The sequence below is a fragment of the Phyllobates terribilis genome, unplaced genomic scaffold (assembly GCF_046119375.1).
Source record: "Phyllobates terribilis strain yellow unplaced genomic scaffold, ASM4611937v1 Scaffold_25__1_contigs__length_18738178, whole genome shotgun sequence".
Lineage (NCBI taxonomy): Eukaryota > Metazoa > Chordata > Amphibia > Anura > Dendrobatidae > Phyllobates > Phyllobates terribilis.
The window spans coordinates 7,156,962-7,169,599 of record NW_027362785.1 but is presented as its reverse complement, the minus strand read 5'-3'; the positions used below and the strand labels follow the sequence as shown (position 1 = coordinate 7,169,599).

Sequence of the window (12,638 nt, the reverse complement as noted above, 5' to 3'; positions counted from 1 at the left end):
TTATCATGTATCTCTGTATACGGGGAGCTCCCCCTAGTGGTGGCTGCAGACAGAATTTTATCATGTATCTCTGTATACAGGGAGCTTCCCCTAGTGGTGGCTGCAGACAGGATCTTATCATGCATCTCTGTATACAGGGAGCTCCCCCTAGTGGTGGCTGCAGACAGGATCTTATCATGTATCTCTGTATATGGGGAGCTCCCCCTAGTGGTGGCTGCAGTCTCTTACCACGTATGTCTCTCTTTTGGGGCAGGATCCCCCCTTTCCAGCCAGCCGGTCCTCATCACTGTGCAGCGGCAGCTCCCGCAGACCATAAAGCCGGTCACGTACACGGTGGCCACTCCGGTCACCACGTCCCAGCAGACGGTGATGCAGACCGTGCACGTGGTTCACCAGATACCGGCCGTGTCGGTCACCAACGTTTCGGGCCTCACTCCTGTCAACACCTACACGGTGGGCGGGCAGGCGGTGCTAGCACAAGCCGCGGTCGTAGCCCAACCCAAACTAGAGCCTCAAGAGAACGGAGACCACAAAGAGGTGAAAGGTCAGTGCTGCCTCCTGCTGGTTACGGGGGGTGATTTCATCTATTGTTGTCAGTGAATGGGGTCACTCTTGTTCCTCCTCAGTGAAAGTAGAAGCAATTCCTGCCATTAGTCACCCGGCGCTCGGCACGGCGAGCCGCATCATCCAGACCCCGACGTCCGCTCCCCTCCAGACAGTCACCATAGTGCAACAAGCGCCTCTAGGTCAACACCAGCTCCCCATCAAAGCGGTCACACAGAACGGGACGCACGTCGTGCCCATCACCACCGCCATCCAAGGACAGGTCACCACCGGTAAGGAGCCGGGGACGGGCCGCCGCGAACAGCCGGTGCTTGTGTCAGTTCCTCACCATTTTCAACATCTCTGCTTCACGGCTGATGGGTTGTTACAGTTGTATCAAGGTTTTACCTGCGCTGATACATTGTAACAAACTGGTTCACAAGAGGATTATCTAAGACTGGATGCAATTGTACCAAACCCTCAGCTGTGAGAAGGATGTGTTTCCATTGGAAGCAGAAATATTGAAACCGGTGAGCAAAATCGATGCTCGGGAGTAGGATAGAAAAGTTAAGGCTTCTCGGGGTTCCCGTCCTGCTGTTTCCTGTAAGAGGGCGCAGACTGGACGGTAACTTTTGCTTTAGATTTAATGTCCTCTCGTCAAATCAGACGACTTGATTGCGTCTGGCTGGGCGGGTGATTGGCCCCGTCTTCAGATCCCGATCTTCAGCTGGATGTGTTTTTTCAGCAAACGCCAGCTACTCCCTGACTGACAGCCCCTGGCAATGGAGAGGAAATGGAGCCCGAGGTAGGATCCGCTGTGTCTGTCTTGTGTTATTCTAGCCCCGACCCCACTATTATATCACCCCAATTTTGTCGGGGATCCACTCTGCTCCCGGCTTCGGAGCCGACTGCTCATTTCAGTAGCTGAGCCTGCCCCCTCCATTGACACCATTCAGCCAGCCCCCTTTCACAACTGGGACACCTATGCTCCCGGAGCATATATGACTAGTATGTTCGTTTATTGGGGGTTGTCTTTGTTGATTTTTGTGTGTAAATACAGCCGATAGGTCACCATTACAAGGTCCTACCAAAAAACTTACGAGCAGAAGCCGAATCTGACTACACAGGGTTTGTTTGTAGTCTGTTACCACGGCAACACAGGTCTGCAGAGGGGAATGTAGACCCAGAACTGCAGTCACTTCATCATAGACTCACCGGGATGAGAGACGCCTCTGATCAGTCCCAGAACAGGTGTCTCTGACTGTTGGTGCAGAGAATAACTCGCCTCTCTTCTCTCCCCCCCCTTATAGCCACAGCGAGCCCCCTGCACATGCTGGCCACCCACGCCTCGGCATCGGCCTCCCTCCCCACCAAGAGGCAAAACGGAGACCAGAACGACCAGCCGGAACTCAAGAGAATCAAAGTGGAAGATCGCTCCGAGGCCCTAGTCATATCCATAAACGAGAACGCCCAGAAAACGGAGGGGTCCAGTGAACAAGACAACAACCAAAAATAGGAAACCACCCTCCCCGACACACAGGAAAAAAAATATATATATCCATCCTTTTTTTTTCTTTTCTTCGTTCTTTCCTGGTTTTCCTTCCCTTCGTTTCTGGAAGTGACCTCCATTTAAAGGAAAACACGCGCAGCTTCAGAGGTGCCAAAAACAATCCTGGGATTGGGGGGGGGGGTGGGCCCCGTGAAGAGGTGAAAAGTCACTGAAGATTGAGGGGGGTGGGGGAGTGGCCTAGATCACATCAAGGGAAAATTATAGAAAGTTTTTGGAAACTTTTTTTTTTTTTTTTTTTTTTGTCACCTCTACCTGGATATCGTCCGCCTCTCTCCTCACCCGCTGTACGCAAATCGGAAAACTGTTAGAGAAATGTTGGATGCTTCGACTACAACTCCCACCCTCCCTTTTAGGTGTTTTTTTTTTTTTTTTTATTCTGGCCATCGCTCCATATTGGCTGAATCCGGAAGTCACAATTCAGCGTTTGTTCCTTTGTAAAGGGAAACTGTAACTATTCAACGATCGGCAGCTACAGCCTTCATCCTGCCCCTCTGGACTCGCACAACATGTCGTCTACCCCTACTATTTTTTTTTTTTTTTTAAATTCACACAAATCTAAAAAAAATAACTTCTCTGGTCAACGGGTCGTACATTTCAGAATTTCCAGCCACTTCAACATCATGGAAAAAAAAAAAAAATTTTTTTCTTTAATTTTGAAAAACTGAATGTAGAATTTTTTTTTATTTTTTTCTGTTACATTTAGCAATTTTTTTTTTTTTGCCACGTGTGGTGATCAAATTGTTTTTTTTTTTTTTAGCGTGCATGTAACCGAAAGAAGAAAAGAAAGAGGAAAAAAAGAAATTATCGTAAGAGACGTTTAACAAATTGTAAAGAAACTGCTATCAGTTTTGATCAGAGCTGCACTTAACTCCTCGTCCTCCCTTCCTTGTTCTGTGCCCCGGCCTAATTTTACCCATCTTTATCCCCACCACCTGTGCCCCCTTTTCCTCCACCCAAAAAAAAAAAAAAAACTTTTACTTCTAAGGTTAAAAAAAAAAAAAAAAAAAAATCACAAAAAATATCTTGCTTAATATTGTGTATGTTTAAATGGCAAAAGGCTGCTGTTCAAGTCCCATTTAGAAAAGGAAAAAAAAAAGAAAAAAATATTTCCAAACCTCAAGAAGGAAACAGAAAAATAATAAACGAGAAAAAAATAGTAAAAAAAAAAAAAAAAACAAGTGTCGAGGGTAAATTTTCAGGAAAAAAAAAATATTAATAAAAAAAAAAACAACAACTCAACACTGGAACTGTAAACCCGTTTCTCTCGCAGAGTCTAATTTTCGGCACGTAATAATTTTATTTTTAACGTCATTCCGCAAAATTGGAATTTCGCCGTCCTCCTTTCCACTGCATTTTTTTTAGGTGTTTTTTTTATATATATATATATATATATATATATATATATATATATATATATATATATATATATATATATATATATATATATATATATATATATAATTTATATAAATATTTGTAATTATATTTTCCTTTATAAACCATCAGCTGCCATGAAAACGAAGAGATCGGATGAAAAAAACGGAGGCTCTTATTTATATATACATAGATATATTATTTTTTTTTGTTACCTACAACCATTAAAATATTTATAATCTTGACCTGTCATAAACCTTGGAGTATGATATTTTACATGAACCTTATTTTCTAGGTCCGTTTTATGTTCCTTTTGATATTTATTTCCGGTCTCTTCACACGGTGGAGCCAAGTCTCTTCACACGGTGGAGCCAAGTCTCTTCACACGGTGGAGCCAAGTCTTGGAATATTGTCACAAAATTGCAGGAAAATGCTGCAGTTTTGTCACAATTTTTGCAAAAAACAAAAACCCCCTACGCAATTTATAGGGGGGGGGGATTGCAGCAACATTTTACTGCATCGTATGAATAAGTCTTAAAGGCTTCTTCTAGGGTAGGTGGTAACTTGGGAATGGCCGGGACCTCACCGGTCCCAAGACCAGGGCTCTGGTGACATCCTATACAGCATTTTCCAGATCTGTGGGGGTCTCGGCGATGAGACCCCCCCCCCCCCCCCCAGTAGCACCTTTTTTGTGGGTGCCCAATTGGGAAAGACTTTAAATTTGTATTCAATATTTTGGGGGAGGGGGGGTTATTCCCATTTTTTTATTTAATTTCCTTATGATTTTCTATATTTTTTTTTATTTCTATTTATTAAATATTTGATTTAATTTCTTCATGATTTATTTTTTTGTGCGTTTTTCTATTTTTTTGTGTTTTGTATGTTTTTTTTATACCCATTTTTTATTTTAATTCCCTTCTGATTTTTTATTTGTGCATTTTATTCTTTAGTGTGTTTTTTTTTTTGTTTTTTTTTATTTGATTTAATTTCTTCATGATTTTTTTGGTACATTTTTCTATTTTTTAGTGTTGTATGTTTTTTTTTGTTTTTTTTTCCCTTTTTTTATTAATTTTAATTCCCTTCTGATTTTTTTTGTACATTTTTCTATTTTATTTTTCTTTAGAGTTTTGTTTTTATTCCTTTTTATTTGATTTAATTTCCTTATTTTTTCCTATTTTCTTTAGTGTTTTTATCCCCATTTTTTTTATTAAATATTATTTAATTTCCTTATGATTTTCTTTTGTTTTTTTTTATTAAATTTTATTTAATTTCCTCATGATTTTTTATTTGTATTTTTCTATTGTTTTTCTTTAGTGTTTTTTTTTTTATTTTATTTTCCTTTTTTTTCCAATTTTTTTTCTCCCCATTTTTTTATTTAACTTTATGATTTTCATTTTTGTTTTTATTCCTATTACATTTGATGTAGTTTCTAAATTTTTTATTTGCACTTTTTTCTTTAGTGTTGTATGTTTTTTTTATTAAATATTTTATTTAATTTCCTCATGATTTTCTATTTTTTATTTGCACTTTTTTCTTTAGTGTTGTTAAATATTTTATTTAATTTCCTCATGATTTTCTATTTTTTATTTGCACTTTTTTCTTTAGTGTTAAATATTTTATTTAATTTCCTCATGATTTTCTATTTTTTATTTGCACTTTTTTCTTTAGTGTTGTATGTTTTTTTTTTTTATTAAATATTTTATTTAATTTCCTCATGATCTTCTATTTTTTATTTGTATTTTTTTTTTCTAGATTTATATTTTTCTTTAGTGTTTTTTTTTTTATTCCCATTTATTTGGTTTAATTTCCTTTTATGACTTTTTATTTGTATTTTTTTCAATTTATACTTTGTGTTTTTTTGTTTTTCTTCCATACAATTTATTCATTTATAGCCAACCTTGAAGCCTTTGATGCACTCTTGGACTGTTTTTGAGGGTCCGTAAAATGCTGGAACGCTTTGATTTCTGCTCTGGAGGCCTCTATGATGACGAGATCCTCTGCTGCCCGGATGGTAAAGCCGATTACTTGCACTTCTGATGCATCATTGCCATTTCAGGTGCTTGTTGTAAACCGGATTTTATACTCCATGCAAAATTTCATACTCCTTGCTAATCTCGGCCCAAGAATATAAATATTTTTTAGTTTTTATTCATGGTGTTTTGTTTTTATTTGGAGGTTGGGGAAATTATATTTGGGCATATTGGCTTCTTGGTTTAGACACTTGACAACTTCTTACATTGCCAATCAGTCGGCAGAAATATTTGTGTTTTTTTTTTTTTTTTGTTAATTTTGTCGGATTTCTACAATAGCTTTGCCTTTGAAAAAAGCAGGAAAACCTCAAAAAATGTGGCATAAAAACTATTACACAAGTTTACTACCCTTTTAGGTGCTTTCAAACAAATGTTTTGTCAGCCTGCATGTGTTCTCATCCATTGCATGCTGCTCAGTGTTAAATCTTTCAGATTCCTCTTTATCAGCATTTTGCCGGCGCCCTGAGTCGTGGAAGTTCCTATTCTTATCTTCCCCGCATCCTATTACTCCCGATGTTGCCCGTGTAGTGTGAGAATTGGCAAAGGCCTGGTCTGACTTCTTGTAAAGGGGACAAAGCCTTCCCCTGAATTAAAAAGCATTGCTTCCACTTTTTTTTGTGGAACAAGCTCACCCCCTTTTCTGTAGAGACAAAGCCCTGCCCCCTTTTTAATGTAAAATTTAAGACACACCCCCATTTCCTATGGACATATCAAACCACTTCCTGTACAAATACACAGACCCACCTTACTTCCTGTAAAGAAACAAAGCCCCCCACCTACACTTTCTGTAGAAAAATAAAGACCCGCCACCACATCCTATAAATGGGCGAAGACCTGCCCTCCTTCCTAAAGAAAACAAAACTATACCCCCCACCCCCATTATTTAAAGATAAAGACCTCCCTTCCATTTCTTATTGGGAAACAGCCCCAACTTCCTGTCTACGGGCAGAGCCACGCCCCCAGCTTCCTGTCTACGGGCAGAGCCACGCCCCCAGCTTCCTGTCTACGGGCAGAGCCACGCCCCCAACTTCCTGTCTACGGGCAGAGCCACGCCCCCAGCTTCCTGTCTACGGGCAGAGCCACGCCCCCAACTTCCTGTCTACGGGCAGAGCCACGCCCCCAACTTCCTGTAATCCATCTCAGTGTTTCTCCTGCTAGAATCTGATTACATTGGGCCATATCCAGTGGACAGCGAGTTACGCCGGGTACACGCAAAACCTAAAAAAATGTTGAATAAGGCTAAAAACATCTGGATAAGGAAAACCACCGCGCAAGAGAGAAACCAAGTAAACCTAAAAAAAAAAAAAAGTGTAAAATTAAAAAAAAGTTCAAACATTAATATCAATTTTTTTTTTTTACTGGAGTAAGATTGGTTGTAAGACCAGGATGAGTCTGGGATAAAGTACACTGCTGAAAAATAATAAAGGGAACGCTCCAATACCCCTCCTACATCTGAATGAATGAAATCTTCTCATTGAATACTTTGTTCTGTAGAAAGCTGAATGTGCTGACAACAAAATCACACAAAAATCATCAATGGAAATCACATTTATTAACCAATGGAGGCCTGGATTTGGAGTAAGCCCCAAACTTAAAGTGGAAAAACTCACTACTGGCTGATCCAACTGTGATGTAATGTCCTTAAAACAAGTCACAATGAGTCTCAGTATTGTGTGTGGCCTCCACGTGCCTGTATGACCTCCCTACAACGCCTGGGCATGCTCCTGATGAGGCTGAGTATTGTGTGTGGCCTCCACGTGCCTGTATGACCTCCCTACAACGCCTGGGCATGCTCCTGATGAGGCTGAGTATTGTGTGTGGCCTCCACGTGCCTGTATGACCTCCCTACAATGCCTGGGCATGCTCCTGATGAGGCTGAGTATTGTGTGTGGCCTCCACGTGCCTGTATGACCTCCCTACAACGCCTGGGCATGCTCCTGATGAGGCTGAGTATTGTGTGTGGCCTCCACGTGCCTGTATGACCTCCCTACAATGCCTGGGCATGCTCCTGATGAGGTTGCGGATGGTCTCCTGTGGGATCTCCTCCCAAACCTGGACTAAAGCATCCGCCAACTCCTGGACAGCCTGTGGTGCAACGTGACGTTGGTGAATGGAGCGAGACATGTCCCAGATGTGATCAATCGGATTCAGGTCTGAGGAACGGGCGGCCAGTCCATAGCTTCAATGCCTTCATCTTGCAGGAACTGCTGACACACTCCAGCCACATGAGGTCTGGCATTGTCCTGCATTAGGAGGAACCCAGGGCCAACCGCACCAGCATATGGTCTCACAAGGGGTCTGAGGATCTCATCTCGGTACCTAATGGCAGTCAGGCTACCTCTGGCGAGCACATGGAGGGCTGTGCGGCCCTCCAAAGAAATGCCACCCCACACCATTACTGACCCACTGCCAAACCGGTCATGCTGAAGGATGTTGCAGGCAGCAGATCACTCTCCACCTCGTCTCCAGACTCTGTCACATGTGCTCAGTGTGAACCCGCTTTCATCTGTGAAGAGCACGGGGTGCCAGTGGCGACTTTGCCAATCCTGGTGTTCTGTGGCAAATGCCAAGCGTCCTGCACGGTGTTGGACTGTGACCACAACCCCCATCTGTGGACGTCGGGCCCTCATACCACCCTCATGGAGTCGGTATCTAACAGTTTGTGCAGACACATGCACATTTATGGCCTGCTGGAGGTCATTTTGCAGGGCTCTGGCAGTGCTCCTCCTGTTCCTCCTTGCACAAAGGCGGAGGTAGCGGTACTGCTGCTGGGTTGTCGCCCTCCTACGACCCCCTCCACGTCTCCTGGTGTACTGGCCTGTCTCCTGGTTGCTCCTCCAGCCTCTGGACACTACGCTGACAGACACAAACCTTCTTGCCACAGCTCTCATTGATGTGCCATCCTAGATGAGCTGCACTACCTGAGCAACTTCTGTGGGTTGTAGAGTCCGTCTCATGCTACCACGAGTGTGAAAGCACAACCACCATTCAAAAGTGACCAAAACATCAGCCAGAAAGCATTGGTACTAAGATGTGGTCTGTGGTCCCCACCTGCAGAACCACTCCTTTATTGAGGGTGTCTTGATAATTGCCAATAATTTCCATCTATAGTCTATTCCATTTGCACATCAGCAGGTGAGATTGATTGTCAATCAGTGTCGCTTCCTAAGTGGACAGTTTGATTTCACAGAAGTTTCATTTACTTGGAGTTATATTCTGTTTGTGTTCCCTTTATTTTTTTGAGCAGTGTATATTAGAAAGTTGCAGTTTCATTTATAAGGGAGGAGGGGGATGCAGCTGCAGAATCTTCCTCAGCGTATTCCCTATCAGAGGGTGGTGGGGGGTGAAGCTGTCTCATAATCCCTGTAAGAAGAGAAAGAGGACGAAGCTGCGGTATCCTCGGCGTATTTCCTATATGTGGAGGAGGGGGACGAAGCTGCGGTATCCTCGGCGTATTTCCTATACGTGGAGGAGGGGGACGAAGCTGCGGTATCCTCGGCGTATTTCCTATATGTGGAGGAGGGGGATGAAGCCGCGGTATCCTCTGCGTATTTCCTATACGTGGAGGAGGGGGACGAAGCTGCCGTGTCCTCGGTGTATTTCCTATACATGGAGGGGGACGAAGCTGCTGTGTCCTCGGCGTATTTCCTATACGTGGAGGAGGGGGACGAAGCTGCCGTGTCCTCGGTGTATTTCCTATACATGGAGGGGGACGAAGCTGCGGTATCCTCTGCGTATTTCCTATACATGAGGAGTGGGACGAAGCTGCTGTGTCCTTGGCATATTTCCTATACATGGAGGAGGGGGACGAAGCTGCTGTGTCCTCGGCGTATTTCCTATACGTGGAGGAGGGGGATGAAGCTGCGGTATCCTCGGCGTATTTCCTATACATGGAGGAGGGGGACGAAGCTGCTGTGTCCTCGGCATATTTCCTATACATGGAGGAGGGGGATGAAGCTGCGGTGTCCTCGGCATATTTCCTATACGTGGAGGAGGGGGATGAAGCTGCGGTATCCTCGGCATATTTCCTATACGTGGAGGAGGGGGACGAAGCTGCTGTGTCCTCGGCATATTTCCTATACATGGAGGAGGGGGACGAAGCTGCGGTATCCTCGGCGTATTTCCTATACGTGTGGGAGGGGATGAAGCCGCGGTGTCCTCGGTGTATGTCATATACGTGGAGGAGGGAGACAAAGCTGCGGTATCCTCGGCGTATTTCCTATACATGGAGGAGGGGGACGAAGCTGCAGTGTCTTCGGCGTATTTCCTATACGTGGAGGAGGGGGACGAAACTGCAGTGTCCTCGGCGTATTTCCTATACATGGAGGGGGACGAAGCTGCGGTGTCCTCGGCGTATGTTATATACGTGGAGGAGGGAGACAAAGCTGCGGTATCCTCTGCGTCTTTCCTATACGTGGAGGAGGGGGACGAAGCTGCGGTGTCCTCGGTGTATTTCCTATACGTGGAGGAGGGGGACGAAGCTGCCGTGTCCTCGGTGTATTTCCTATACGTGGAGGAGGGGGACGAAGCTGTCGTGTCCTCGGTGTATTTCCTATACATGGAGGGGGACGAAGCGGCCGTGTCCTCGGTGTATTTCCTATACATGGAGGGGGACGAAGCTGCGGTGTCCTCGGCGTATTTCCTATACATGGAGGGGGACGAAGCTGCAGTGTCCTCGGCGTATTTCCTATACGTGGAGGAGGGGGACGAAGCTGCGGTGTCCTCGGTGTATTTCCTATACATGGAGGGGGACGAAGCTGCAGTGTCCTCGGCGTATTTCCTATACGTGGAGGAGGGGGACGAAGCTGCGGTGTCCTCGGTGTATTTCCTATACGTGGAGGAGGGGGACGAAGCTGCCGTGTCCTCGGTGTAATTTCCTATACATGGAGGGGGATGAAGCTGCAGTGTCCTCGGTGTATTTCCTATACATGGAGGGGGACGAAGCTGCAGTGTCCTCGGCGTATTTCCTATACATGGAGGGGGACGAAGCTGCAGTGTCCTCGGCGTATTTCCTATACATGGAGGGGGACGAAGCTGCAGTGTCCTCGGCGTATTTCCTATACGTGGAGGAGGGGGACGAAGCTGCTGTGTCCTCGGTGTATTTCCTATACGTGGAGGAGGGGGACGAAGCTGCCGTGTCCTCGGTGTATTTCCTATACATGGAGGGGGACGAAGCTGCAGTGTCCTCGGTGTATTTCCTATACATGGAGGGGGACGAAGCTGCGGTGTCCTCGGCGTATGTCATATACGTGGAGGAGGGAGACAAAGCTGCGGTATCCTCGGCGTCTTTCCTATACATGGAGGGGGACGAAGCTGCGGTGTCCTCGGCGTATGTCATATACGTGGAGGAGGGAGACAAAGCTGCGGTATCCTCTGCGTATTTCCTATACGTGGAGGAGGGGGACGAAGCTGCAGTGTCTTCGGCGTATTTCCTATACGTGGAGGAGGGGGACGAAGCTGCGGTGTCCTCGGCGTATTTCCTATACGTGGAGGAGGGGGACGAAGCTGCAGTGTCCTCGGTGTATTTCCTATACATGGAGGGGGACGAAGCTGCAGTGTCCTCGGCGTATTTCCTATACAGGGAGGGGGACGAAGCTGCAGTGTCCTCGGCGTATTTCCTATACATGGAGGGGGACGAAGCTGCGGTGTCCTCGGCGTATGTCATATACGTGGAGGAGGGAGACAAAGCTGCGGTATCCTCGGCGTCTTTCCTATACATGGAGGAGGGGGACGAAGCTGCGGTATCCTCGGCGTCTTTCCTATACATGGAGGGGGACGAAGCTGCAGTGTCCTCGGCGTATTTCCTATACATGAAGGAGGGGGACGAAGCTGCAGTGTCCTCGGCGTATTTCCTATACGTGTGGGAGGGGGATGAAGCCGCGGTATCCTCGGCGTATTTCCTATACGTGTGGGAGGGGGATGAAGCCGCGGTGTCCTCGGTGTATGTCATATACGTGGAGGAGGGAGACAAAGCTGCGGTATCCTCGGTGTATTTCCTATACATGGAGGAGGGGGACGAAGCTGCGGTATCCTCGGCGTATTTCCTATACATGGAGGAGGGGGACGAAGCTGCAGTGTCTTCGGCGTATTTCCTATACGTGGAGGAGGGGGACGAAACTGCAGTGTCCTCGGCGTATTTCCTATACATGGAGGGGGACGAAGCTGCGGTGTCCTCGGCGTATGTCATATACGTGGAGGAGGGGGACGAAGCTGCGGTGTCCTCGGTGTATTTCCTATACGTGGAGGAGGGGGACGAAGCTGCCGTGTCCTCGGTGTATTTCCTACACATGGAGGAGGGGGACGAAGCTGCAGTGTCCTCGGCGTATTTCCTATACATGGAGGGGGACGAAGCTGCAGTGTCTTCGGCGTATTTCCTATGCGTGGAGGAGGGGGACGAAACTGCAGTGTCCTCGGCGTATTTCCTATACATGGAGGGGGACGAAGCTGCGGTGTCCTCGGCGTATGTTATATACGTGGAGGAGGGAGACAAAGCTGCGGTATCCTCTGCGTCTTTCCTATACGTGGAGGAGGGGGACGAAGCTGCGGTGTCCTCGGTGTATTTCCTATACGTGGAGGAGGGGGACGAAGCTGCCGTGTCCTCGGCGTATTTCCTATACGTGGAGGAGGGGGACGAAGCTGCGGTGTCCTCGGCGTATTTCCTATACATGGAGGGGGACGAAGCTGCAGTGTCCTCGGCGTATTTCCTATACGTGGAGGAGGGGGACGAAGCTGCGGTGTCCTCGGTGTATTTCCTATACGTGGAGGAGGGGGACGAAGCTGCCGTGTCCTCGGTGTATTTCCTATACATGGAGGGGGACGAAGCTGCAGTGTCCTCGGTGTATTTCCTATACATGGAGGGGGACGAAGCTGCAGTGTCCTCGGCGTATTTCCTATACATGGAGGGGGACGAAGCTGCAGTGTCCTCGGCGTATTTCCTATACATGGAGGGGGACGAAGCTGCAGTGTCCTCGGCGTATGTCATATACGTGGAGGAGGGAGACAAAGCTGCGGTATCCTCTGCGTATTTCCTATACGTGGAGGAGGGGGACGAAGCTGCAGTGTCTTCGGCGTATTTCCTATACGTGGAGGAGGGGGACGAAGCTGCGGTGTCCTCGGCGTAT

At 46.4% G+C, this 12,638-nt stretch overlaps 1 protein-coding gene across 2 annotated transcripts in view; it reads left to right on the top strand.

Moving 5' to 3' along the window:
• The window catches only part of FOXK2 (forkhead box K2), a 38,002-nt gene extending 34,775 nt beyond the window's left edge, over positions 1 to 3,227 (top strand). Inside the window, exons 7-10 of one of the 2 annotated variants that reach the window (XM_073660286.1) lie at positions 254 to 544; positions 627 to 836; positions 1,289 to 1,348; positions 1,854 to 3,227. In XM_073660286.1, coding sequence (XP_073516387.1) covers positions 254 to 544; positions 627 to 836; positions 1,289 to 1,348; positions 1,854 to 2,059 — 767 coding nt within the window. In that variant the 3' untranslated portion in view covers positions 2,060 to 3,227. The remainder of the gene's footprint in view (positions 1 to 253; positions 545 to 626; positions 837 to 1,288; positions 1,349 to 1,853) is intronic. The other variant, XM_073660287.1, reaches the window with a different exon arrangement.
• Positions 3,228 to 12,638: the final 9,411 nt, after the last annotated feature.